Genomic DNA, 25,411 nt, shown 5'->3' with positions numbered 1-25,411 from the left:
TATTTGATAACAAAGAAGAGTAAAACGTATGCAACATCACATTGTGAAAAATCCTGCAAGTCATTACAATAATAAGGTAAAAATCAGTTGATCATTCTTTCACAGTAGCACTAAGTTTTCCAAACAAAATTATGAATATGCCAAAACAAATTCACGATCGGTGCCCAAATTTAAGGTCACACAAAAGTAAATTTGATTTAGCTGAATATGAGATCTTCCACGACAGATTTATGAACAAATTGATTTTCTTTAAAATGTACTTGCAAATTTAACAAAAGCATGCATGAAATTTAACATTAAAACCTAAAGCACTAGTATTTAATAACAGTTACATGTATTAAATGAATTTAATCACACTTTTAAAAATGCAATTTTCTGATAAATTTAAATTTTTATACAAAAATAGAATTAATTTTGTAAAGCTACTTAAAACATATTTCTTGTTCACACATTTAAATAAATTTAAAGTAAGTATACTTAAAAATACAACATGAAGATTCACTACTAGATAAAGCATGATAATTGGCTCAAAACAATTTGTCGAATATTTAAATTAATACTTAACGTCTTCAAAATTCCTAAAAACTACATAATATATCTTACTATAAAGAAAAAACAATATTTATAATTTAGATCACACTATCAAATTTTTAACACTGGCGACAATATATTAGAATCAAAATAGAATGCTACTTTAAATTATCAGTCGTACAGCAATATTAAATAAAAATAAAGCACATCACATTTTTAACCTTTGTGATAACTCAGCACAAAGTTTACATGAAATGTAGGATACAATTTTACAAACAGCATAAACTATTTGCGATAATAAAAGAAACATCACAAACAGTATTGGCGATAATTTTACTGCACAAACGATAATTTTACTGCACACATTCCGCAATTCATTTTGTATTTATACAATCAGTTGATCGTCAATAAGTGACAATGAAATAAAAATACACATTCTGAAGAAATACGAAGAGTAATTTTTGTAACATTCTATGGTAAAATACGAAGCTGAACTTACTTCACCAACGACACTCTCCTGGGCCCGGAATTCATTAATATTGGCAATAATTAATTATCCATTGTCAATATTGTATGTAAATCGAACGCAATGCTTCGATCACGGAAAATTCGCTGCTGACGCAGAGAAATTCGACTAATTTCATTCAAATACGCTTCAGCTAAAACTGACGCAAAACCTTTCGCCATGTTTATTGCCGGAAATATAACCATCTGTTTATTCAACACGAAGGCGTCAGACCTGTCCTTACTTTAACAGCCGTCTCGTCAATTTAACGGTCAAATTTAACGCTAGCTTTGATGAGAATACCAATACTTGTGATTTAACTACTTGTGACGTCAGAGTACCACGTGATTCCGTAAATCTCACTTAACGCTGTGGTTAAAAATGTCATGAATCGGGCCCAAACTCCCCCAAATTTATTGCATTTTTTAAAGGGAAAAGTTTTCGCATGTGAGTGAGGGGACTTGACTTGAATGTCTCATGTTCTCATGAGTTCGTTTTTCTAGGAAAATAGAGTATTGCAAAGTCTGCTTAAACTAAAACGTGAGGAATTTAAAATTTTTCCCTTTAAATTGTGGTTCAGTTTTATAAAGAGAAGTACCGGAGCTCATCTTATTTAGGGCTCCGGTGCGCTCCGGCTAAAATTGTAATTCATCTTAAAAATTTAGAAGAGCTCCGGCGCAATTTAAGCACTGGATACTTATATTTTAACTGGTGTTGTAAGGGGCGAATCCGGAGTGAAACGCTTATCATGGTAACTGCTCTTGCACCGTAAAACCGAATCCAAGTGCATTCATACATTCATTTGCAACCTGAATATTTATTTTATTTTAGAGACAGCTTCTTTCTCCTCCTTGATTTCTTTACTAAATGATGAAAAATTTTATTTCAAATTTTTATTTATGCAATACACATTATACAGACACAGAACTTTTTGATGACGAGTAGCTACAGTAAATGTGTTTAGCATTTCTATTATTTCTTTTTATAGCTAGAAATATTTTCAGTTTGTTAAATACGTTGAAGTTAAATTTTAGGAAAGTTTAATAACAGCACTATATTTTGACGGACGAATACGAGTATATCGTGATCCAAAGTTGTCTCGAGGTGACAAATTTGGATTCTGAGAAAAATATGAAAATATGTGTCATAATCGATTTTTAAATTAACAAATCGATTAAAATTATACTGATTTGCATTATGCAGCTTTTAATGTCTCACTTTTCAAGGTAACAATGGACTTTATCTAGACGCCGCTATTATGTCAATTCTGATGAAAGGTATTTTGTAGCGTGGTTGCAACAGAGTACTTCGTGTGGTGTTTACATTCTGTACTTTTGTTATTGTCTGGTTTTTGTTTTGTTTGGGTTGTCGGTATCCTCGTGGTATTGCTTATACTTCTTGTTTAGGAAATTGTCATGGCAAAATCGTAAAGAATCGAAACGAAGTAAGTAGTGAGTGGACAATAAATTTTAGTTTCACTGGAATAACATGAAAAGAAATATTTTGAATTAAGAATATTAAAAATTTCCGCATAAATTTTCGATTATGATTATTAATTATCATGTGTCAGTCACATCGTAGTATAAATTGAGAAATTTAGAAGTTACCGATAAATGAGTTTATTCGGCATAAAGGTTCCAATGTATTTAAAAAATGCTTGGAATAATATTTGTTTTAAATCATTGCGAAAGGTATTTTCTATACAAATTAAATTTAGAACTGAATGAAATGAAAGTTTATCAACAGTTATTCATCAACTAAAGATTATTTTTTCAAATTCAAAATACATTGAAGGAAATGTTTATGAATTTTTGCATTTTCACGTTTGAAATCGAGCGAGGAAATATGGTCCTTACTTTGTTCTGTTATTAGTTTGAATGTTTAAATGCAAAAGCAGTAATACTGGATAGTTCTGTTTAAAGTTAATTATATGGATGAAATAGAGGGGGAAATGTTTATTTATGAATGGAATGAATTGTAAAAAAGATTTCAGAATTTAAGTATTTGCTTGCTTTAATACGGAATTGAATTTACAGGAAACAAAATTATAGCTAATTTTAGAATATTATTGGAAATTATAGATGAATTAAAATTTTTATTACAGTTTACATTATTTGTCACGTGAGTGATGTTCTTTTGTAAAATGCTCTCGCATGAATGTTTTGAAGTAATCTAAACAAGTTATTATATTCTCCAGTATTTATTGAAATCATCATTAAAAACTGGATCTCATGATATTTTTAACTATTACCAGTGTATATATGTATCATTTTCCACTCAAGACAGTTTTGAATTACTTTTAACTTTCTGTAAACACAAAGTCTGTCCTTTAAACAAGACCTCTGCAGTGCTCTGTCATGCAGGTGCATCTTATTAAATTGACTCATATTTGCAAACAAAGACTCTCACAGAAGTGCCCAAACACAAAGTTGACCCTTTATGACCTTAAATTTTAATATGAAAAGAACAATCTGGTATGGCAACATTGTTATGCTAGGCACTTGTATGCAAAGGCTTTTAATTTGCTAATTAATAAAACAGATGATGATTAAATAAATAATTCTTGTGAGGGTTTTTTGGCCTAAACAGACTGTGAGCAATCTGCATAAATCTATCAGCATCTTTTATAATTTGTCATTCTTTATGATGGCATACACATGTAAGTGCAGCATTAATTAATTCAATCACTTATAAGGATTTTACAACTTAAGCATATTTGGGTTGATCTTTACATTATGGTAACTTGGCGATTTTTTGGCGAAAATTTGGCGACCAACTCTCATACAGCAACCCTCTATTTTTTTCCCCCGCCGCCATTTTGTCTTCACGAAGTAAAGACATGTTTCTTTTCATCTCCTGAACACTTCTTCCAACAATCTACTAGCCGAATTACACTTATGCTAGAAATTTTATCAAACAAAACTGCTTAATCATGACAAATATTCACTGCAAAATTAGGAAAAACTGCACAATACCATTCTCCTTACGCATTTTTCAAAATAACACATACACATAAACCATGTACACGGCGACTTATTTTTACTTAAAAAAACATCCCAGAATTGCACAAAAATGGCATTGCGCACACTCTTCACTATATCCATGTACACTGCTTTTTTCTCATAAATTACAAAAATTTCACGAAAATACATGACAATTTTCTCAATGTTTAAACCCGGTAAAAAGAACATATATGAAATTACCTGATCGCGAAAAAGTATTTACCCTTTACAAATATGAACATTTCCACATATAAAATAAATAAAATATCCAAAAACTTTTACCTCTAAATCATCTATTACATTATACACGTCACCAACGAATTCATACCGCAAGCATTACAAATACTTAGTATCAAATATTTAAATTATTTCCATGCACGTTTATTTCAACTTAAACATATACCAAATTCCTACAAGCATAAAATTCACAAAATAACTATCATTTCATTAAAATATCACTAAACCATGTACACGTCGACTTATTTTACTTAAAAAAACATCCCAGAATTGCACAAAAATGGCATTGCGCACACTCTTCACTATATCCATGTACACTGCTTTTTTCTCATAAATTACAAAAATTTCACGAAAATACATGACAATTTTCTCAATCTTCAAACCCGGTAAAAAGAACATATATGAAATTACATGGTCGCGAAAAAGTATTTACCCTTTACAAATATCAACATTTCCACATATAAAATAAATAAAATATCCAAAAACTTTTACCTCTAAATCATCTATTACATTATACACGTCACCAACGAATTCATACCTCAAGCATTACAAATACTTAATATCAAATATTTAAATTATTTCCATGCACGTTTATTTCAACTTAAACGTATACCAAATTCCTACAAACATAAAATTCACAAAATAACTATCATTTCATTAAAATATTATTAAATTCAAAAACACTACTTAAAATATAAATGAGCACATACATTAAATTAATAAAAATTACCTTACAATCCTAATTACTTTAAACTAAATCATTGCTAATAACAATTTTCCCAATAATACCAAATTCCTTTCCACCTTACATTTACAACAATGCATAAAAATAATATCCTCAAATAATTAAAAATACTAACTTACCTAATCTTCTTCAGAATCTTGATTACGTGGCGGATACACTTTTCTTACTTCTGTTTCAGAATCTTTAAAATCATACTTATCTTTCAAAGCAAGATACCAGGTAAAATAAATAACATAATAAAACATCTTTATTTCTCTCTCGCACAACCTTAAAAAACATTTATTACTATCCTTTTCAATACCACTAAATACCCATTTCGAATTCACTTTAGTTACGGCCATGGGATCCAAAAATTCACAAACACTATTTCACACAACACAGAATAAAGCCAAATACAAAATTGCTAGATTTTTTCCCGATTAAAGAACAGTAATTTGTCCATTAATATCACATAACATATCCCATGATCTCTCATTTCCCTCACACAAAATAATGCGTAATCGGAACTGAATACTACTCACATTCTTAACAAAGTCTAACTAACCTAATCTTCTTCCGAATCTTCCTTACATGGTGGATACACTTTTATTATGGATTCAATAAAATTACTGAACGATTTTTTTTCCGAATTTGATAGAATTTGATAAAAAAAAATTCTCTTTATCACATCTACAATTCACTTTAGACAACGCCACACAATCCCAAAATTATTCAACCCTACTTCACACAACACACAATGAAGCTTAATACAAAATAATATACATCCACAGATACTTGTCCAAATTTCCCCCTTTTCCGATTAAAGAACCGTAATTCGTCCATTAATATCACATGACATATCCCATGATCTCTCATTTCCCCCACACAAAATAATGCGTAATTAGAACTGAGTACTGCTCACATTATTACCAAAGTCCCAGGTAGTAACCTTTATCGCCTCCAAAATGTCGCCAAACTACCAGTTACCATATTGTAAATATCAACCCATATTTGTTTAATGTATTCCAAATCATGATTTAATAATTTCAACTTATCTCAAATAGTATTTTATATATATATGCAAAATCTGATTTCTTTTATTTTAAATATTTATTTGTCTTCACTTTATTTTGTGTCATTTGCAATTATAAATAGATCAGACATTTTTAATCCTGTGCAAATAACTTATAAGAAAATTATTTTTAGAGATAAATACACCGAGTCTATGTATTATCAATATTGCAATTTTGTCTGAACTGCTTTTTTGATCAGTGTGTTTAAAAATTATTTTGTATTTTAATTTTATTCCCTCTTCATAGTATAGAAATAACATACAGTATTCATCACTTAATGAGATCACAGTTAATATTATCATTCAGTTATTCTTATCAATTTGCCGAAGTCTCACCAATTTGTACAGTCAAAAGTCATTAAATCAGACACACATAATCCGGAATGATCTATAATCCGGATCTCAAAGCTACAAACTTTCAGCGCATGCGTCGTGTTATCACATGCACATAGGCGTTTACGCGTGCGCGTGAGACCTTTACGGCTGCAAATGTGCGTGTGCGCATGCACATAATATGTTTACGCATGTGCGTTTAATGTATAACGGACTGTATAAGCTAAGCTAAAATTATCTAATTTAATGTTGCAGATTGTGTTGTTCCTTAATCTTCGAATTGGATCCGGCTTATTATTTTTTGCGAACTGTTAGAACAATTTTATAAAAGTAAGCTTGAACTTTCGATTATGTCAAAGAGAATTTCCGATATATATTTACTAATATATAAAGGATCTACAAAGCGAAAGTATGTTTCGCAGTCCATTAAACAAAAAGTGGAATTGCTGCAAAAAATGGATAAAGGCATATTCTTTGTTTTTCTAGCCATTCCGAAATCTGTTTGTCAATTTTTTGCTGCTCTGCAGGGGGGGGGATGTCGCGGTGCGCAATGAATTGGAAGTTGATCAGTCAGCACTCTCCTTATTTTCAGGGAAGATGTTTTTATTTTATTCGGCTTATAATTCCTTACTAAATGTAGTATTTCATCTCGATGTACTCCGTCTTTGATATGATTTAATAGATGACTATAGTAAAGTTGCCAAATAAAAGATAAATTCATCAAACAAGATAAAAAAATATATTGTAAAAATTGACTAGTGACAGTGAAATGTTGCCAAGTGAAGAGTTTAGTAACCAAACAGCTTACTTTTTATTTCGGTCAACAATTTAAAATCGGGGAAAAAAGCAACCTTAGGTGGATATATATTTTTAATAACTCGATGGATTTTGAGAATAATCATACACACACCACTGGAAAAAAAATTTTTCCTTAAAAAAAAAAAAAAAAAAAAAAAAAAAAAAAAAAAAAACAGGAAACATCTATAATAAGCTAAGTTTTTTTTTTTTTTTTGTGCTTAATTTAAAATTTTACATTGTTGTGTTCTCTTGAAGACCATACCGAGAGATCTTTTCTATGAAGCCTATCTGATATAACTGGGATGACATCATCACTGTCAGGAAAAGTTTCAAAGACCATTTAGAAAATATTAGGAAGGTACTTCAGACATTGAAGAAAGGTAATTTAAAGTTCTGACAAATGTATATTGTTCAGACATGAAGTGAGTTAGTTACCTTGGACATGTCAACTGTGGTGATCGTGTGTGTTTACACACAGAAAATGTTAGTTAAGACACACGGTTAAAGATTGGGAACGTCCCGAAAACGTTCATTAGTGGAGAAGTTTTTTGGGGATTTGCACCTACTATAGCAGATTTGTACAAAGGCTGTTGAGAAAGTATCGAGACTGAATTTATTCTTTTTTTTTCTAGAAAACCCCTAGTGGTGGAACTGTGCGCATCATGCACGTGCATGTTTCGCCTCGTTTCACAAAAACCAGCAGGTCTGTACAGCGCGCCGTTCAGTCACACTAACTTCTTTCATGTGGAGTGTTTGCATGCGTTCATTGAAAACAGAAAATGTCTGAAAACACGCAACAGCGAATCTGTATCAATTTTTTGCTTTAAGCTCGGTAAAAAGGGCACCGAAACCTACAAGATGATGAAAACAGCATTTGGAGATGAGGCGATGAGTCGTGCTCGGTTTTCGAGTGGGTCCGGCGATTTAAGGAGGGTCGGAAATCAGTGGACAGTGATCCATGTTCTGGACACCCGTACACCTCTCGCAATGAGGACAAGATTGCACAAGTGCAGGCTGTGGTGCACTCTGATCATCGTTTAATAATCCGAGAAATTGCACAGGAGTGTGGCATTTCCATAGGATCATGTGATGAAATTTTGAGAAAGGACATGAAAATGTGCCGAGTGTCTGCAACGCTTGTGCAGCGTCTCCTCACTGAGGATCAGCAATTCCAACGACTGGCAATCTCATCTGATTTGTTTCAAAGTGAAATCGACAATCTGGAGTTCATGAAGCTCATCATCACTGGGAATGAGTCGTGGATTTATGGATCTGATCCCGAAACAAAGCAACAGTCGTCACAGTGGAAAAGCCCTGAGTCTTCTCGGCCAAAGAAAGCACGGCAGGTGCGAAGCCAGATTAAAGTCATGTTGCTTATGTTTTTCGATGCAGATGGATTTGTTTATCATGAGCATAATTTGCATAATAAATTCAGTCTCGATACTTTCTGAACAGCCCTCGTAAAGTACTTTTCTTCCATCGCAAATTCCCCTTCAAAGACTGACAGAGTGTAAGCAAAAGTTCTTGTGGCCAAAAGAATGTGAGGATGCATTTTAGAAACTGAATGAGGCCTTAATATCTGCGATAAACCTGACGTATTCTCAGACATTTTTTTCAGCATTGCCATTGTTCTGAAACAATGGAAATGCTGAAAAAATGGGCATGTGGGCTTCGCTGGAAATTTGTTTTTTATTGAATGGCGGGCATTGTTCTGAACATTTTTTCAGCATTGCCATTGTTGCCTGCCATTCAATACAAAAAGAAGTAACATGAAAATCTAAAGGAGCAAAACTTGCCAGAAAATTAAGAATACGGGGGCAAAGCTATTTAACATTGAGGAAATGGCTATCTCACTAGTTTGTCAAGAATCACCACGTTGCCAACAGTTTTGGTGACTTAATTTCATTGCCAAATTTGTGAGAAATTCCTAAAAACCACCAAATTTGGTAATATTTTGGTCCAGTCTCTATTACTGTTATAGGCACAGTAATTGAATAACTGTAATTGATTTCATGTGTAACTAACTGTATTTGGACCTCATATATGCCCTCTAGTAATTTCAAGAAGCAGAAAGTACTAGAAATATATCGGTAGCCAGATGCAAACTATATAAAGCCGATGAGAGCATCTGCCCTGTGTTCTTGTGAGTTATTAGTTCATAGCGACTTCAAAGTATTGGAAGCTTTGCTGTTTAGATGCACTTTGCTTGCCTTGTGTTTAATTTTCGTAGTAGTTTGAAGTGTAACTACTGATTGCTCTGTGAACACCTGTACGAGTATTTCTATGGATTGTTCCAGAATTCTGAAGTATTTTTGATAAAATTTATTTTATCAATCTATCATCGGACCTGTGTGCATTTATTCTTTTACAAACCTGTGTGCATGCAACAATATGAATTTAGAAAGCATCTTTTTTTGATGTTTTTGCCACTCCAAAAATGAAATCTTGTAGCACACTATTCTAATAATCTACACATTTCTTTGATTATCTCTGCAACTGCAACATCATATTGATGGCTATTTACTTTACCCACAGATGTTGTTTCCATTAAAATAAATGTAGATTTTTGCTGATTTCACTTATTTAGTACCTTTCTAATTTTTCAGGATTATAAAGAAATGTCAAGTAATGTTTATAATCAGAGCTTAATTTCTAAAATTAAAATTTCTGCAGGCTATAGAAGACCATCCTGAAGGGGAGAAAATAAATAAAATAATAAACTACAAGTAACCTTCGTATAACACGGTAAATAGGTTCCTAGAAAATGCTGTGTTGTGTGAAACCTTGTTGTACAAGACCCTGAGCCAGTATAAAAAGGGGGGTTGTGTTCCGAAAACTTATTAAAAACAATTTTTTTAATTCTACATAAATAACTTAATTTTTTATTAAACATATATATGTACGTACAACACAAAACAAAAAATATTACATATTTTAATTTAACACAACTTGAGCTTAATAAATTTCTTCATTGTCACTACTCAGCAGAATGAACCGAGAACGTTGTTTTTGGTGGAATGAGATTGCTTTCACTTTCAGAATTCCTTTCTTCATTTAAAGTTCTGGCATTTTCTTCCATCTTTAGAAAACCTGTAATTATACTTTGCTTACTATTTCTTACTGGATCAATGTAAATTTCTCGATATGGAGCTAGATAGTTTGGCAGCTCCCTTTTGAATTTTTGGCTTGTTTCAGTGGAAGGGTCTGCACTCAAGAAAAATGATTCGACATTTTCAGCTAATCTTAGGCTTTCTTTAAATTTTTTTTAATGTTAAATTATTAACTGCACAATCTTCATCAGTGCTAGTGTCCTCAGAATCGATTTGATTTTCGGCTTTGGATGCCATTTCCATCAAATTTGCTTCGTCAGTTTCTTCTTCGCTAATAAATCATGAACATCCTCAATAGCCATGTCGACAAAAACCTTCGGCTCCGATTGATTTAGCAAGTTCTGATAAGCCACCAGTTTCATTTTCTACGATTCACGCACATTTCATATTTTAACTGAAGAGGGCCATATCTTCTTCTAACATGCATTTAATGTTGATGCATTCAATTCTTTCAGAGACAAAGATACGATGTCGATACAGTGCTTGATTGAAAATGTCTTCCAGGCATCCATTACATTAATTTCTAAGATATTTCTTCCGCTTTCTTAGCGTGTCTTCGTGGTGTAGTGGTCTGCACGCTCGGCGCATATTCGAGAGATCCGTGGTTTCATTCCCAATGAGGGCATTGCTCATTTTTCAAGTCTTCTGTTTCCAAAAAAATCCTAATGTGTCTACAAATTGATTTTAAATCAGTTACGTTTTAAAATGCACTGTAATGCTCTTCTTATGTAATATGTTTTAAAGGTATAAATAATACCTTGATCCAATGGTTGGAGTAGCGAAGTAGTTTTAGGTGGTAGGAAAAGCATTTTGGCGTTGTGATGATTCAAAGCTTGTAGGTGACGTGGAGCATTATCTAATAGCAAAAGCGCATTGAAGTTCAAATTTTTCTGCCTTAAATAACATTCAGCATGTGGCACAAAACAATTTAAAAGCCAATCTTAGCTTCATAATCAACCTCCTAGCAGCTTCATAATCAGCCGATGTAGATTCTCCTTGAATTCTTATGCTATGAATTGCAAGACGCTTTTTGAAATTTTCGAACCAACCTTTACTTGCCAGAAAATCTGGGTTGACATAGGATTTTCCATGCTCTTTAAGGTGCTTGAAAATTTTGAGTGCTTTTTGTTTAATGATATTAATATTTAATGAAATTCTTTTTTGACAGATCAAATGTTGAGTGCCTTTTCTATCTTCTCAATTATTAACACCCAGGGGTGAACTCCACGTTTTGCAGATGTCGAAGATCAGGCAGCAACTGCACATCTTATTTCTCTTTCCTTTTTCGTGCGGACTGTTGCTTCATTTAAATTAAAACTTTTTCCAATGTAAGATGCCTTTTCATAGATGGGGCAAAATTTGTATTTTTACTTCTAAAGAAAATAATTTCCTCTTAAACCATTGTCTTTCTTATGTTTATCGGTTAAGTTTTGGGATTGAACTTAATGTCTTAGAGATGAAAAAGTTATTCTTTTACACATCGTGGGTAGATGCAGACCAGCAGCGTGAGACACTTATGTTTTCAGACCATGGAGATGAGGATTCGAATTTTAGAAGCCGAACATGCAGTTTGTGGGATTTAGTGCACTTGTTGTGACCTCATGTTGTTCGCCTTCTGAGGTTTCTTCATTATTATCTGGCGATTGTACTCTCTTGAGACTGGGTATTGTTTCTGTTGTGCTACTGGGATTTGAAGGTCATGGAAGGAAACGATTTTTCTCCGTTACCGGTTAAGAATTCAACGGTTGCTCTCCACCACGTGGTTCGTCTCCCTGAGGGCATTTGTTCTTATGGGTACTAGATCTTGGAAGAATACTGGCAGAACTTACAAAACAAGAGTTCTTGTGTTAAATGACTATATGGGTGCTTTTACTCAATATCAAAAATCTTTGTGCGAAGTTCGTTAAATTTCTTATCGTGTTAAAGAGAAACCATATTATAGTAAAACTGTTCTAGGAGGGTTCTCGCAATTTATGAATTATGTTATAGCGAAACCATGTTACAGGGTGCAGTGTTGTAGGAGGGCTGCCTATAATTAATAATTAAAATAATAAAAGGATTGAATAATTAAAACTGAATTCTATAAAATGTAAAGATAAATAACAATTTTATAAATTATTAAAATACAGTCAAAAGTCGTTAATCCGGACTCGTCGGGACTTCGGCGATTCCGGATTATCTATTTTTTCCGGATTGTAGATCATCAGTTTAAATCTCGTAAGATGGCATGCAGAAATTGTAAAATTAAAAATATGAAACCGCAGTTTATGAAATAAAGAACAATTATGATCTAAAGGGTATCAAAATTTACAAAAAAAAAAAAAAAAAGCTTAATATTTATTTGTTTACTTTATTAAACATTTCTTTCAATGTAAGTTGTTTAAGTTGCTTCGTTTTATGTGATAATACTTTCTCTTTAATTCTATAAACAGACATAATTTCTTGTTCAGTTACAAAGTTCCGCTGTTCAAGTCCCGTGATTGCTGTGCCGAGAATACCGACTAACTTGTCAATCAAAATTTTTTCGTTTTCACTAACCTCTCTGTCACCTTCTTCATGTCTTAATCCTTTTTTTGCAACAATTCCACTTTTTGTTTGATGGACATCGAAACATACTTTCGTTTTGTAGATCCTTTGGGAGCTCCAGCATCGGAAATTCTATTTGACATAATCGAAAGTTCAAGTTTACTTTTTTAAAATTGCTCTTACAGTCTGCAAAAATAATAAGCCAGATCCAATTCGAAGATTAAGGAACAATGCAATCATCAACATTAACTGAAATAGATAATTACACAATTTTAGCTTATACTGTCCGTTATACATAAAACGCGTACGCGAAAACGTATTCTGCGCTTGTGCACACGCATATGCGCAGTCGTAAAGGTCTTACGCGCGCGCGTAAACGCCTTTGCGCATGTGCAGAAAGTTTTTAGCTTTGAGGTCCGGATTATGGGTGTCCGAATTAACGACTTTTGACTGTAGTAGTAAATAGTTAAATAATAAAATACTGTACCTTGCCTTATTTGGGCTCCAGTTGAAATCACAATTTCATTAAAAAGCTGAGAAACAGCTCACCTGGACTGGCTGAATTTAAGCCCTGAATATGCAAGTATATTGTGCTATTTCAAGGGATGATAGAAATAAAAACCATTCTTTTGTCAGCACACCAATAAGAAGAGTTGAAACAGTTAAAGCATCACAAAGGAGAATAGAGAAAATGCGTATAAATAGTAACAGATTATGGAGAAAATTTTCACAGGTGATTGTGTAGGTATGAAAACAAAGATTGAAATGTGCAACACTTTATGATTGCAATCCTCTGCAAATATAATTCTAGCTCTCAAGCATAATGTGACAAATGGGTGTTTACCTGAGCATAGAAAGTCTACTTCTATATGTTATTATATTGTTCCAAAATGTCTGCAAAGTGCTTTTTTCTGCAGGAACTTTGGAAATGAACCCTCTGTTGTAAATTCAGTGCATTTCCTGGAGGAAAGTCTTTTACATGTAGATGGGATATTCCTTAAAGGTTTGCTTGCCTGGGAAAGAGTGGCATGCAATCAGAAGTTAGAAGCATTTTAAATTTAATTTTATTACTAAAATGAAATTGTCGAAATCAAAAGAATTTTCTACTGAAATTATTGTTTAGTTACATAAGAAAAGAAGAGCTTTCTAATTTACGGCTCTAGTGCATTCTAGATTAAACTGTGATTTATGTAAGATGTGCCAGAGCCCAGTGCAATTTAAACACTACTTATGCTAAAATGCATGATTCGTTGCTTTACTGAAGAAAGCAAGTGACCTGAAGTAGTTTGGAGAATGTTTTTTAACTATCTTTTCAGATCTACTGTAACTTTGTTGGAATATATATAATAAAATATTTATTTATTTCATCCAGTTCTTATTGTTAGAGTACACCTAATAGTTCTACCAAATTTGGAGCTTCAGTCAGAGCATTTTAAATCCATTATATATGTAATGAGTCAGGAAATTTTTTACATCTTTTGAAAGTCAGATTGATTCTAATGTTAACATCAGTATATTAAGAATTTCCTTCTTGCCCTCATGTTTTATGATACAACACATTATACAGTCAAAAGTCGTTAATCCGGACTCGTCGGGACTTCGGCGATTCCGGATTATCGATTTTTCCGGATTATAGATCATCAGTTTAAATCTCATAAGATGGCATGCAGAAATTCTAAAATTAAAAATATGAAACCGAAATTTATGAAATAAAGAACAATTATGATCTAAAGGGTATCAAAATTTGCAAAAAGAAAAAGCTTAATATTTATTTGTTTACTTTATTAAACATTTCTTTCAATGTAAGTTGTTTAAGTTTTGCTTCGTTTCATGTGATAATACTTTCTCTTTAATTCTATTAAACAGACATAATTTCTTGTTTTTTGTTTTAATAACCTCTGTCACTTTTCTTCGCTATCGGAAGCGAATTATAATGACGAGGAACTTGTTTTAAATCATATCAAAGACGGAGCATATCGAGATGAAATACTACATTTGGTAAGGAATTATAAGCCAAATAAAATAAAAACATCTGCGCTGAAGATAGTGCTGACAAATCAACTTCCAATTCATTAGGCGCCCGCCGCCGAGCAGCGTGAAATTGATAAACAGATTTCGGATTTCAAAACATACTTTCGCTTTAGATCCTTTACATATTAACAAATATATATCGGAAATTCTATTTGATATAATCGAAAGTTTAAGCTTACTTTTATAAAATTGCTCTTACAGTCTGCAAAAAATAATAAGCCGGATGCAATTCGAAAATTAAGGAACAACGCAATCATCAACATTAACTGAAATAGATAATTAGATAATTTTAGCTTATACGTCCATTATACATAAAATGCGCACGCGAAAACGTATTCTGCACTTGCGCACACTCATATGCGCAGTCGTAAAAGGTCTTACGCGCACGCGTGAACGCCTCTGCGCATGTGTCAACGTGGCGCATGCGCAGAAAGTTTTTAGTTTTGATGTCCGGATTATAGATCATTCCGAATTATGGGTGTCCGAATTAACGACTTTTGACTGTATTAGTATTTTATTCCTGTCTCTTCTCTCTGACATTGTGTATCTTGAGAACAGTTTGACTTTTTCTATTTGAAAATTGGCATCTTAGGTGGTGACCTATGTTGCCTATGCTTAGAATTAAACTATATGTATCAAGGTTTAATCTAGTTCAGATCATTTAAGTTGTGTACAGGAAATTTTTTACATCTTTTGAAAGTCAGATTGATTCTAATGTTAACATCAGTATATTAAGAATTTCCTTCTTGCCCTCATGTTTTATGATACAACACATTATATTAGTATTTTATTCCTGTCTCTTCTCTCTGACATTATGTATCTTGAGAACAGTTTGACTTTTTCTATCTGAAAATTAGCATCTTAGGTGGTGATGTATGTTGCCTATGCTTAGAATTAAACTATATGTATCAAGGTTTAATCTAGTTCAGATCATTTAAGCTGTGTATAGAATTCTCATTATGTTTCATACCTCTAACACAGGGCTTCTTAAACTTTTGTCATTCACGGCCCCATTTATGATTGCGAGTTTCTTGACGACCCCATACAAATATAAAAGAAAAATAAATTAATATTTTTTGATGATTTATTTATTAGGTAACAATATACATATACATATGAAAATATATAAGTTTAGAATTCGTTTTGAAACATACAAAAATCTAAAATTAAAAATTGCACAAAAAATTATAAAATTGTATTTATTATAGTTTCAAAAATAAAAGTGGATTCTGACCGTCTTAATTCTCTCGAATATATTCAAGTAGTTGCGTGGTAAGTATTAAATTAAAGTATAAGTAAAAAATTTAATGAGATGGATGTGCCTGTTTTTTATTGCATAACAAATCAAATCTTGGTGGAATGTTTGAAACTGCTGGACGTAAGACCTCTTCAACATTTTTTAACGCTGAACGATATTGGGATTTAATATGTGTTAAAGCTGAGAAAGTAACTTCACATAAATATGTGGTGTTGAATGGCAGAAGTACATTTAACGCCATATCAGCGATTGTGGGAAATTCAGTTCTAGCTCCGATCCAGAATTCAGTCAAGGGCTTTTTTTGAAATTGTAGTTTTAAGTTTGAGTCACTGGAAAGCTCAGCAAATTCCTCTTGAGCTTTAAGTGGCAGGTGATCAATCTCACTTAAGCCAATCCAAAACGGCTTTTGAATCCAAACTATTTTTTGGAAATCAATATTTAATTTAAAATATGTCCGGAACTGTATTTCTAGCGCTTTTAAGTGATCTACAATAATTTTTGCAATAAAAGTTTTACAATAAATTTTCTCGATTACAAAATTGTCGACACTGGAAAACATTTCGAACGAATTTTTTTCGACCCTACTTTTCCAAATGTTGATCTTTTTAATAAAACTTTCAATTTTATCATTTGAAGTAAATATATCGCAATATTTTCCTTGAAGAGACAAGCTGAGATCGTTTAACTTTGCAAAAATATCTGACAAATAACACAGCTTGGATAGCCATAAGTCATTTTGAAAAAAAGCAGCAAGTTTACATTTTCGTTCGGTTAAAAATATTTCGATCTCGTCCTTTAATAACAATAATCTTCTTAAACTTTGACCTCTTGACAACCATCTTACTTCTGCATGTAATAACAAAGTTGTGTAGTTGGAATCCGTATCCTTACAGAGATTTGAAAATAAGCGACTGTTAAGGGCATGGCTCTTAATAAAATTTATGATCTTAACAGCATCCTGAAGCACATCGTTCAATTCTGGTGCTAATTTTTTTGCTGCAAGAGCCTCTCGGTGAATAAGGCAGTGAGTAAAAGTTATATGATCATAATGAGCAGCTTGAAAAAATGATCTAAAACCAATATTTTTGCCTGTCATCACTCTTGCACCATCTGTGCATATTCCACAGCAATTTTCCCATTCTAAACCTTCTGCTTTTAAAAATTCGTCAACTTTACAATATATGTCTTTCCCTGTAGTATGGTCTTCCATAGGACGACAAAATAACAATTCTTCCACCACGCTTTCTTTATAAACATACCTGACATATACTAACAACTGAGCCAATTTAGTAATATCAGTTGTTTTGTCCAACTGAATTGAAAATTTCGGGCTTTCTTTAATTCTTGTAATAAGTTGTATTAATTGATCCTTGTTAATATCAGAAATTCTATTCGAGACAGTGTCGTTCGACAAAGGAATTTTTCGAATATCATCGCCATATTTTCTTCCATGTAGTATTTCTACCATTTTAATAGCAGCAGGTAACAAGATCTTCTCCAATGGTGAACGGCTTTTTATTTTTAGCAGTACAGTATGAAACTTCATATGACGCCAGTAAATATTTTTCATTAACAGTTATAAGTTTTTCAAAGATTTTCTTTTCTTTATTTAAAGATTTCAACAGTCTTTCAAAATATTTTTTTGGTTTATTGACATACGAAACATGCTTTGATTCAAGATGTCTTTTTAATTTTGATGGTTTCATACTCTCCGAAGCCAATAATTCATTGCAGATCAAACAAAGAGGTTGTTCATTACCCTCACAATATTGAAATGTAAAGTTAAATTTAAGAAAAGACTCATCATATTTTCTTTTTCGCACATTAGATGCCTGTTTTCCAATACTTTGTTCTGCCTGAAAAGAGTTTGTAGCATTATCATCTGCGTCATTACCATTCTTCTTTAAGTTCAGCCATTTATCCATGGCCAAAAATTATTTTGATCCTAAAATAAAATAAATATATAAAAATAACATATTGCAAATAATAATTGATTTATTAATTACCGAATAAATAAAAAAAAAAACTAAAATCTTGTTACGGGGGACACTGACAATTGACCACACTAGAAGAGCATCAACACTCCACTAATTCACATTACAGTCAGTGTAGGCTAGTTTACACAAGCGTTTTAGTCAATGCGAGTTACGGAATGTTATGAAAATTCGCTTAAAAAGCATAAAATTCACAAATTTTTCAACGGGTTTTACAAGTATTTATGCGCGCTTTTTTATAAGAGCCCTACAGACCGGTTTGGTTAATGCGTATTTGCCAGCGCGTGTATTGAATCATTGTTTAGCTGCAGGTTGCACGTGTGTATGCGCGCGCATTCCTCCCTTGTGGGAAGTCAGCGGCGCGTGGTTTATTCAACATGTATGATACCGACAAATGCACTAACAATGTATAGCCACAGTATAATAATAGCAATCATCGATCGTTTACTGCCGTCGGTGGAGATAGCTCAAAACCTTCAACAAATGTGCGTGTCTAGATGCTGCAAGTCCACTGTATTCCACCAACTCTAATGATGTTATAAAATGGTATATATATATTATATGTAAATATTTGACATTAAAATCTCTCGTGACCCCAAATTGGGGTCGCGACCCATAGTTTAAGAAGCCCTGCTCTAACATATCTTTTGAATTTTTTTATATAAATATTTTTATTGTATAATTTTTTAATTTAAAATTTTTTATTTTTTCTAGAGCCAAGTATTGCTGCCAAAAAAGTCTCATTTTTATAATGAGGAAAAAACATAACTGACAGAATGAATGAGAAATATTTTGAAATTTAAAGATATTTTACAAAATTTATTCTGCTTTTATGGAATGTGAAAAAGTAAACCAAGAAGGTATGCATGAAGAAGCTGAAACTCTCTCACAGACTGATGTTGCTACAGTTAGTACTGAAAAAGAATGCCAATCATCAAAAGACTTACCTTTAAATGAGGAGACAGAAACATGTGTCAGTGAACAGGAAAAAAGTGTAACTTCAAATAGTGTGTGTGATCAAATTCAAAATGCTGATAATAATAATTTTAAAAGTGATGATGCGTCCCCTTTAACAGCTCCAGTAGCAAAAACTCCTGGAAGACCTGGCAGAAAAAGAAAGAGAGAAATTTACAACAAAAATGATGATCCTGATACAATAAGAGAAAAACGCAAGAAAAGGGCTGTTGAATTAAAACTTAAAAATTTAAAATGTAAGTATTTTTTTTTTTTTTTTATATTTAAAGAACATTTATTTTTATGCAATAATTTAGTTAAAATGTAATAATTGCATTTAGCTGAATTTAATAAATGAAATAAGGAGTTAAATGGATTAGGTAAATTGTGGAAGTTTTTGATGTACCAGAAAACATGATTTTATTTAAAAAAAAATGGTTCTTTCTGAATATCTGTGTATCCATGAAAATAGGCCAACTCATTGGAAAAAATCATTTGTTTGGCTGTGTGTATGGCAGGAAAACATTGCTCTGCATGTAAATAATAATAAAAAGAAACATTGACATGTATTATCCCATAGGTAGCAGTAATTTAGTGCCAGTTATGAGTAAGTATGACATAACATTACATTCATAACATCTGTGCTTTCTCTGAGGAATGCAAGTTATTCAGTTGCATACTGCTGGGTGCCTAGACATGCTGGCATTAAATGCAATGAACTTGCCAATGTCGCAGCAAAATTAGCTGATGTTATTTCTCAAAATGATGCCTTCTTTACAGACATGCCAAACTACATCAAAGCAAAGATCTTGACCAGGTGGCAAGAGGACAGAAGAAATTAAGGCAGGTAAACTCAACTTGGATTACCCGGAGTCCAGAGGCAATCAAAAGGAGGATATACTGTTGACTCGCCTATGAATTGATCATTCCAGATTGACACATCAGTATTTCTTGAAAGGAGATTGTGAGCCTATTTGTAGTACTTGCAATGTTCCCTATACAGTGAATGATATTTTAACCGATTGTGCTGCTTTTAATCAGAAACGTGTTATCATTCTAACTCTATGAATACTCATTTAATGGAATTTATTGGAAGAAATCTCCTTATTAACCTCATAAAAATTTTAAAAGGCATTACCATATGATTCGAGTTTATTTATTTATTTTTTTTTTCTGCTCTGCCTGTTGTTGCAGCATTTTTCACTTTCATCTGTGTATAACTTCATCAACATTACAGGATCTGTTAACAGTTTGTATAATACAGTACAAAGTCCGTAATCCAGACGTCCATTATCCGAAATGATCTATAATCTGTACCTCAAAGCCACAAACTTACGCATACGCGTTTGATGCGCGTGTCTGCTACACATGCGCGTAAAGCCAGTAAAGCGTTTACACATGCACGCTTCCGATAGTGAAGAAAATGACAGAGAAGTTATTGAAAACGAAAAAATTTCGATTGGCAACTTAGTCGGTATTCTCGACACAGCAATTACAGGATTTGAACAGTGGAACTTTGTAACTGAACAAGAAATTATGTCTGTTTATAGAAGAGAGAAATAAAGAGAAAGTATTAGCACAAAAAACGAAGCAACTTAAACAACTTACATTGAAAGAAATGTTTAATAAAGTAAACAAATAAATATTATTATTATTATTATTATTATTATTTTTTTGTAAATTTTGATACTCTTTAGATCATAATTGCTCTTTATTTCATAAATTACGGTTTCATATTTTTAATTGTGTAATTTCTGCATGCCACCTTACAAATTTAAATTGATGATCTATAATCCAGAAAAGCCCCGATCCAGAATCGCCAAAGTCCCGATGAGTCAGGATTACGGACTTTGTACTGTACAGTATCGTGCTCCTAATTTATTTGTGGTATACAAGTGAATGATTTTTGTTTACTATCGAAACACTGCCCAAATGGAACTTGTCTTATATTTTTCAGTTTTTGTGCACTTGAAACTTATTCATCATTCGTTTGGTGCACTATAATCTTTAAAGTTTTTTGCCAACAAAAGTAAACCAATCAACATCTGTGCTTTCATTTGATGAAACTTTCTTTGATTCTTCATAAGCTATGTTTTGTTTAGTTTTTCTGAACAAGGATATAAAGTAACTCTAATTGCTCCTTTTTTTTTTTAATTTTGAAAAACATGATCACTATTTGGAACCTGCCTTTTATAGAATAGCAAACAGTATATTTTTTTCAAAGTTATAGGATCCTACTGTTAAAAAAATGTGTGCATTAATGGCAGGGCTGAGGAGTCGGTAGGGAAAATGATCGACTCCGAGTCCTGGAATTTTAATGACTCCAACGCCCTCATATATATACAGTCAAATACCGAAAATCCACCGACCTGAAATCCGCGTTGCCTCTCAAAATATGAACATTCAGTTTATAGGTTCCGGAAACCGCAACATGGAGTACGAAATATCGAAGAAAAAATACTTACCCAATAATGACGTCATAATTATCGAATAATAATGAGTCATAATGGAAATACCAAATTATTGACATCATGATAAAAGTTTTTTCCCCTCTAATCTGCATCGAGGTAAGAATGCAGACGATTCACTCAACTCTTCTTTCAAGTTCACGATTCATGTTGTTGTATTTTCTGAGCTTTGTTATTTCATGAGATTATTTAGTGCTGCCTTTTTTTTTTATCTGGATATTTTGTCAATAAATTAAGAATATTTTTAATTTCAGCCCTTTTTAATACAATTACAGATAAGAAACGCACTCATGATTTTACTGCTTGCAACGTTGAAAAATGTAAACATCTTGCATTGACGGTAATGCAAAAAGGGCAAATTATGCAAAAGATGGAGGCAGGTTCCACTCCTTGGTTTATAGCAGAATCATATGGAATTGCAACACGATTGTGTATGATATACGAAAAAATAAATAAAAGCTGTTGAAATTTTACAGCAACAGTGATTCTAATGCCGGAATCCGAAACCGGAAATCTTTGCATGAAGCAAAATCGGCAAACCTGGATGCTGTGTACATATACTACAATAAATAATACAGTCAAAAGTCGTTAATCCGGACTCGTCGGGACTTCGGCGATTCCGGATTATCGATTTTTCCGGATTATAGATCATCAGTTTAAATCTCGTAAGATGGCATGCAGAAATTCTAAAATTAAAAATATGACACCGAAATTTATGAAATAAAGAACAATTATGATCTAAAGGGTATCAAAATTTGCAAAAAGAAAAAGCTTAATATTTATTTGTTTACTTTATTAAACATTTCTTTCAATGTAAGTTGTTTAAGTTTTGCTTCGTTTCATGTGATAATACTTTCTCTTTAATTCTATTAAACAGACATAATTTCTTGTTTTTTGTTTTAATAACCTCTGTCACTTTTCTTCGCTGTCGGAAGCGAATTATAATGACGAGGAACTTGTTTTAAATCATATCAAAGACGGAGCATATCGAGATGAAATACTACATTTGGTAAGGAATTATAAGCCAAATAAAATAAAAACATCTGCGCTGAAGATAGTGCTGACAAATCAACTTCCAATTCATTAGGCGCCCGCCGCCGAGCTGCGTGAAATTGATAAACAGATTTCGGATTTCAAAACATACTTTCGCTTTAGATCCTTTACATATTAACAAATATATATCGGAAATTCTATTTGATATAATCGAAAGTTTAAGCTTACTTTTATAAAATTGCTCTTACAGTCTGCAAAAAATAATAAGCCGGATGCAATTCGAAAATTAAGGAACAACGCAATCATCAACATTAACTGAAATAGATAATTAGATAATTTTAGCTTATACGTCCATTATACATAAAATGCGCACGCGAAAACGTATTCTGCACTTGCGCACACTCATATGCGCAGTCGTAAAAGGTCTTACGCGCACGCGTGAACGCCTCTGCGTATGTGTCAACGTGGCGCATGCGCAGAAAGTTTTTAGTTTTGATGTCCGGATTATAGATCATTCCGAATTATGGGTGTCCGAATTAACGACTTTTGACTGTATGATCAATTTATATATGTTATAATAATTTAATGCATATAATAAATTACTGAAATAATGCATATAATAATTTAATTAAATGTATCTAATATGCCTTATTTATTTTGCACTTTGAGTCTGAATGTTATGATTTATGTTTTCTGTCCTGAAATCCACAAAATCCTAAAATCCGCACAACCTCTGGTCCCAAGCTTTGCGGATTTCTGGACTTCTACTGTATATGTAAACATATACGCAAGAGTTACAGTGTATTTTTTTAATATAAAAAAGTAATAGATACTACAGAAAAAAAAAATGATGGCATAGCAAATTATTTATACGAAGGTTGTAAATTAACTAATGCAAACATAGGTATAAATCCATTTTTAATGAACTTATAAGTACAATTGCATTACATTCCTTCTATGTAATCACTAGCAAAGCTTATAACCTTTTGCCAAATGTCGGGAAGCTGTTCTAGACCAGTGGCAAGGTGTTGATTGTTGATGTGGGCGACCGAGTGCCCTACTGTGTGGAGTACAGATGAAACGTCATGAAATCGGTGACCTCGGAGGGGTTCCTTCAACTTTGGAAACAGATCAAAGTCATAAGGACTCGTGTTGGGTGAGTAGGGAGGGTGTTCCAGGATTTCTCACTGCCACCATCGCAAAAGGAGAGTGACATTGTTTGCGACATGGCAACGAGCGTTGCCATGCGGTACGATGGGGAGATTGTTGGGCAATAAATGTGGATGTTTGTGCCACATAGCCGGATGCAGATGGTGCTGTAGAAATCGGCAGTAGTAATATGCTTTTACAGCTTGTCCTTCAGGTACAGCATGTGTAAGAATCACACCATCCCAGTCGTATGCCATAATCAACATAACCTTCACTCAACTGGGTTCCTGTCGAAATTTCTGTCGACGTGGCGAATCTTGATGATGCCATTCATTTGATTGACGCTTTAATCGAATGTCTCATCAATGGCAACAATACGTTGCAGAAATGCGTCTCCTTCATTGCAGTATCTCTCCAAGTGGGTGCCAGCCAGCGTATACGTGCCATTTCTGTACTTCGGTTAGTCGATGTGAACCCAGCGGGAAGCAATTTTCCTCATTATGAGAGATTTCTTCATTATGCGCTACACTGTTTGATGACTCAGACCAATCTCTAAAGATAATTCTCGGATGGTCCATCGGCGGTCTATGGTAAGGAGAACGCTCAGGATGTCAATCTGCTCTTGAGGAATGGAGAGCCAATCTAAGCGTTGCAAATCCGCAGTCTCATTCTGACCCAAACGAAATGCTTGAACCCATCGTGCTACTGTCCTATACGGTAAAGCATTTGTGCCACAGGCTTCCACTAATCCTCGATAGCATTTTGTTGAATTTTTGCCATGGGCAACCTTGATTTTAAGCCACGACCGCTGATCACCTTTTGAAAACATGCTTTAGAGCGATGGAAACGAAACTCCTCACTTTAACGCCACACAACAACTACTCTTCTAAGCAGATTGACTGTTTTTTGCACTCTACACATCAACAACAGCGCCACCTCGCCGCTCCCATGTCCTATTTGCACATGTTTGCCCTTCTGCTAGTTTCAAGGTTAATTTGCCACTATTTAATTTACAACCCCCTATTAATTAACATTTATTATGAAAGAAAGAACTGGCATTAGTTATTTCTAAGAAACAGTATAGCTTCAGCAAGATCTTCTTTGTTGTAGGCCCATAGATCCGATTTGATAAACTTCAGAGCTGATTTTCCACACTAACTTGAGTAGGAGGAAGAGCTGTTACTGTTAGGGCTACTTCTTTTAACTTTTCAGGATAGATTTTTATAAGTTCTAAAAGAGGTGTCTTGCAAGCGCAATCATATTTTTCTATTTCTTCAAAGGCCATGTAGAAATCTTGTTTGTATTTTTTCATTTTTATATCTAAAGGCTCTTGGTTCTTTATTTTCATTCGCTTTGCCTTAGCCTTTTCAATATTATCCAAAAATATTTCTTAAAATCTAATTCATCATTAGAAGAGGATGATAGACACTCAATTGCAATGTCTGCAGTTTGACTGAACTGATTCGAATTTTCCAATTGTTCTGAGAATAATTCCATTCTTAATGAAAGTTCATAGATGATTTTCTTTGCCTTTTTAATTTGTTCATCATCCAAGAAAATTCGGTGTTTCGGATGTACATATATTGAACTCAGCAAGATCTCATTGTCTAGCAAACTAGTTTCTCTTTTCTTTTCAGAAAGAACAAACATCCCATTCTTCCATTCTCGCCTCCTGTCAATTCTTCAGATTGCACCTTTTTTGTGGCTATATACGATGTAGAAAGAA

The 25,411-nt window shown here is 33.1% G+C and overlaps 2 protein-coding genes across 3 annotated transcripts in view; one reads left to right on the top strand and one right to left on the bottom strand.

Moving 5' to 3' along the window:
* The first annotated feature begins 2,172 nt into the window (after positions 1–2,172).
* Positions 2,173–25,411, top strand: part of LOC118180328 (uncharacterized) — a 178,520-nt gene continuing 155,281 nt past the window's right edge. The window contains exons 1-2 of one of the 2 annotated variants that reach the window (XM_085823037.1): positions 2,173–2,480; positions 18,836–19,332. In XM_085823037.1, the coding sequence (XP_085679163.1) occupies positions 18,954–19,332 (379 nt within the window). In that variant the 5' untranslated portion in view covers positions 2,173–2,480; positions 18,836–18,953. The remainder of the gene's footprint in view (positions 2,481–18,835; positions 19,333–25,411) is intronic. The other variant, XM_085823033.1, reaches the window with a different exon arrangement.
* Positions 16,174–17,595, bottom strand: LOC118200135 (protein FAM200A-like). Its single transcript, XM_035372064.1, has one exon. It carries the CDS (start codon positions 17,593–17,595, stop codon positions 16,174–16,176), a length of 1,422 nt encoding a protein of 473 aa, XP_035227955.1.

This window comes from Stegodyphus dumicola, chromosome 1 (assembly GCF_044657685.1).
Source record: "Stegodyphus dumicola isolate Sdum_Otavi_A_Nest chromosome 1, ASM4465768v1".
NCBI classification, from domain to species: Eukaryota; Metazoa; Arthropoda; class Arachnida; order Araneae; family Eresidae; genus Stegodyphus; species Stegodyphus dumicola.
The sequence above is the reverse complement of the archived record's forward strand: the minus strand, read 5'-3'. Positions and strand labels throughout refer to the sequence as shown.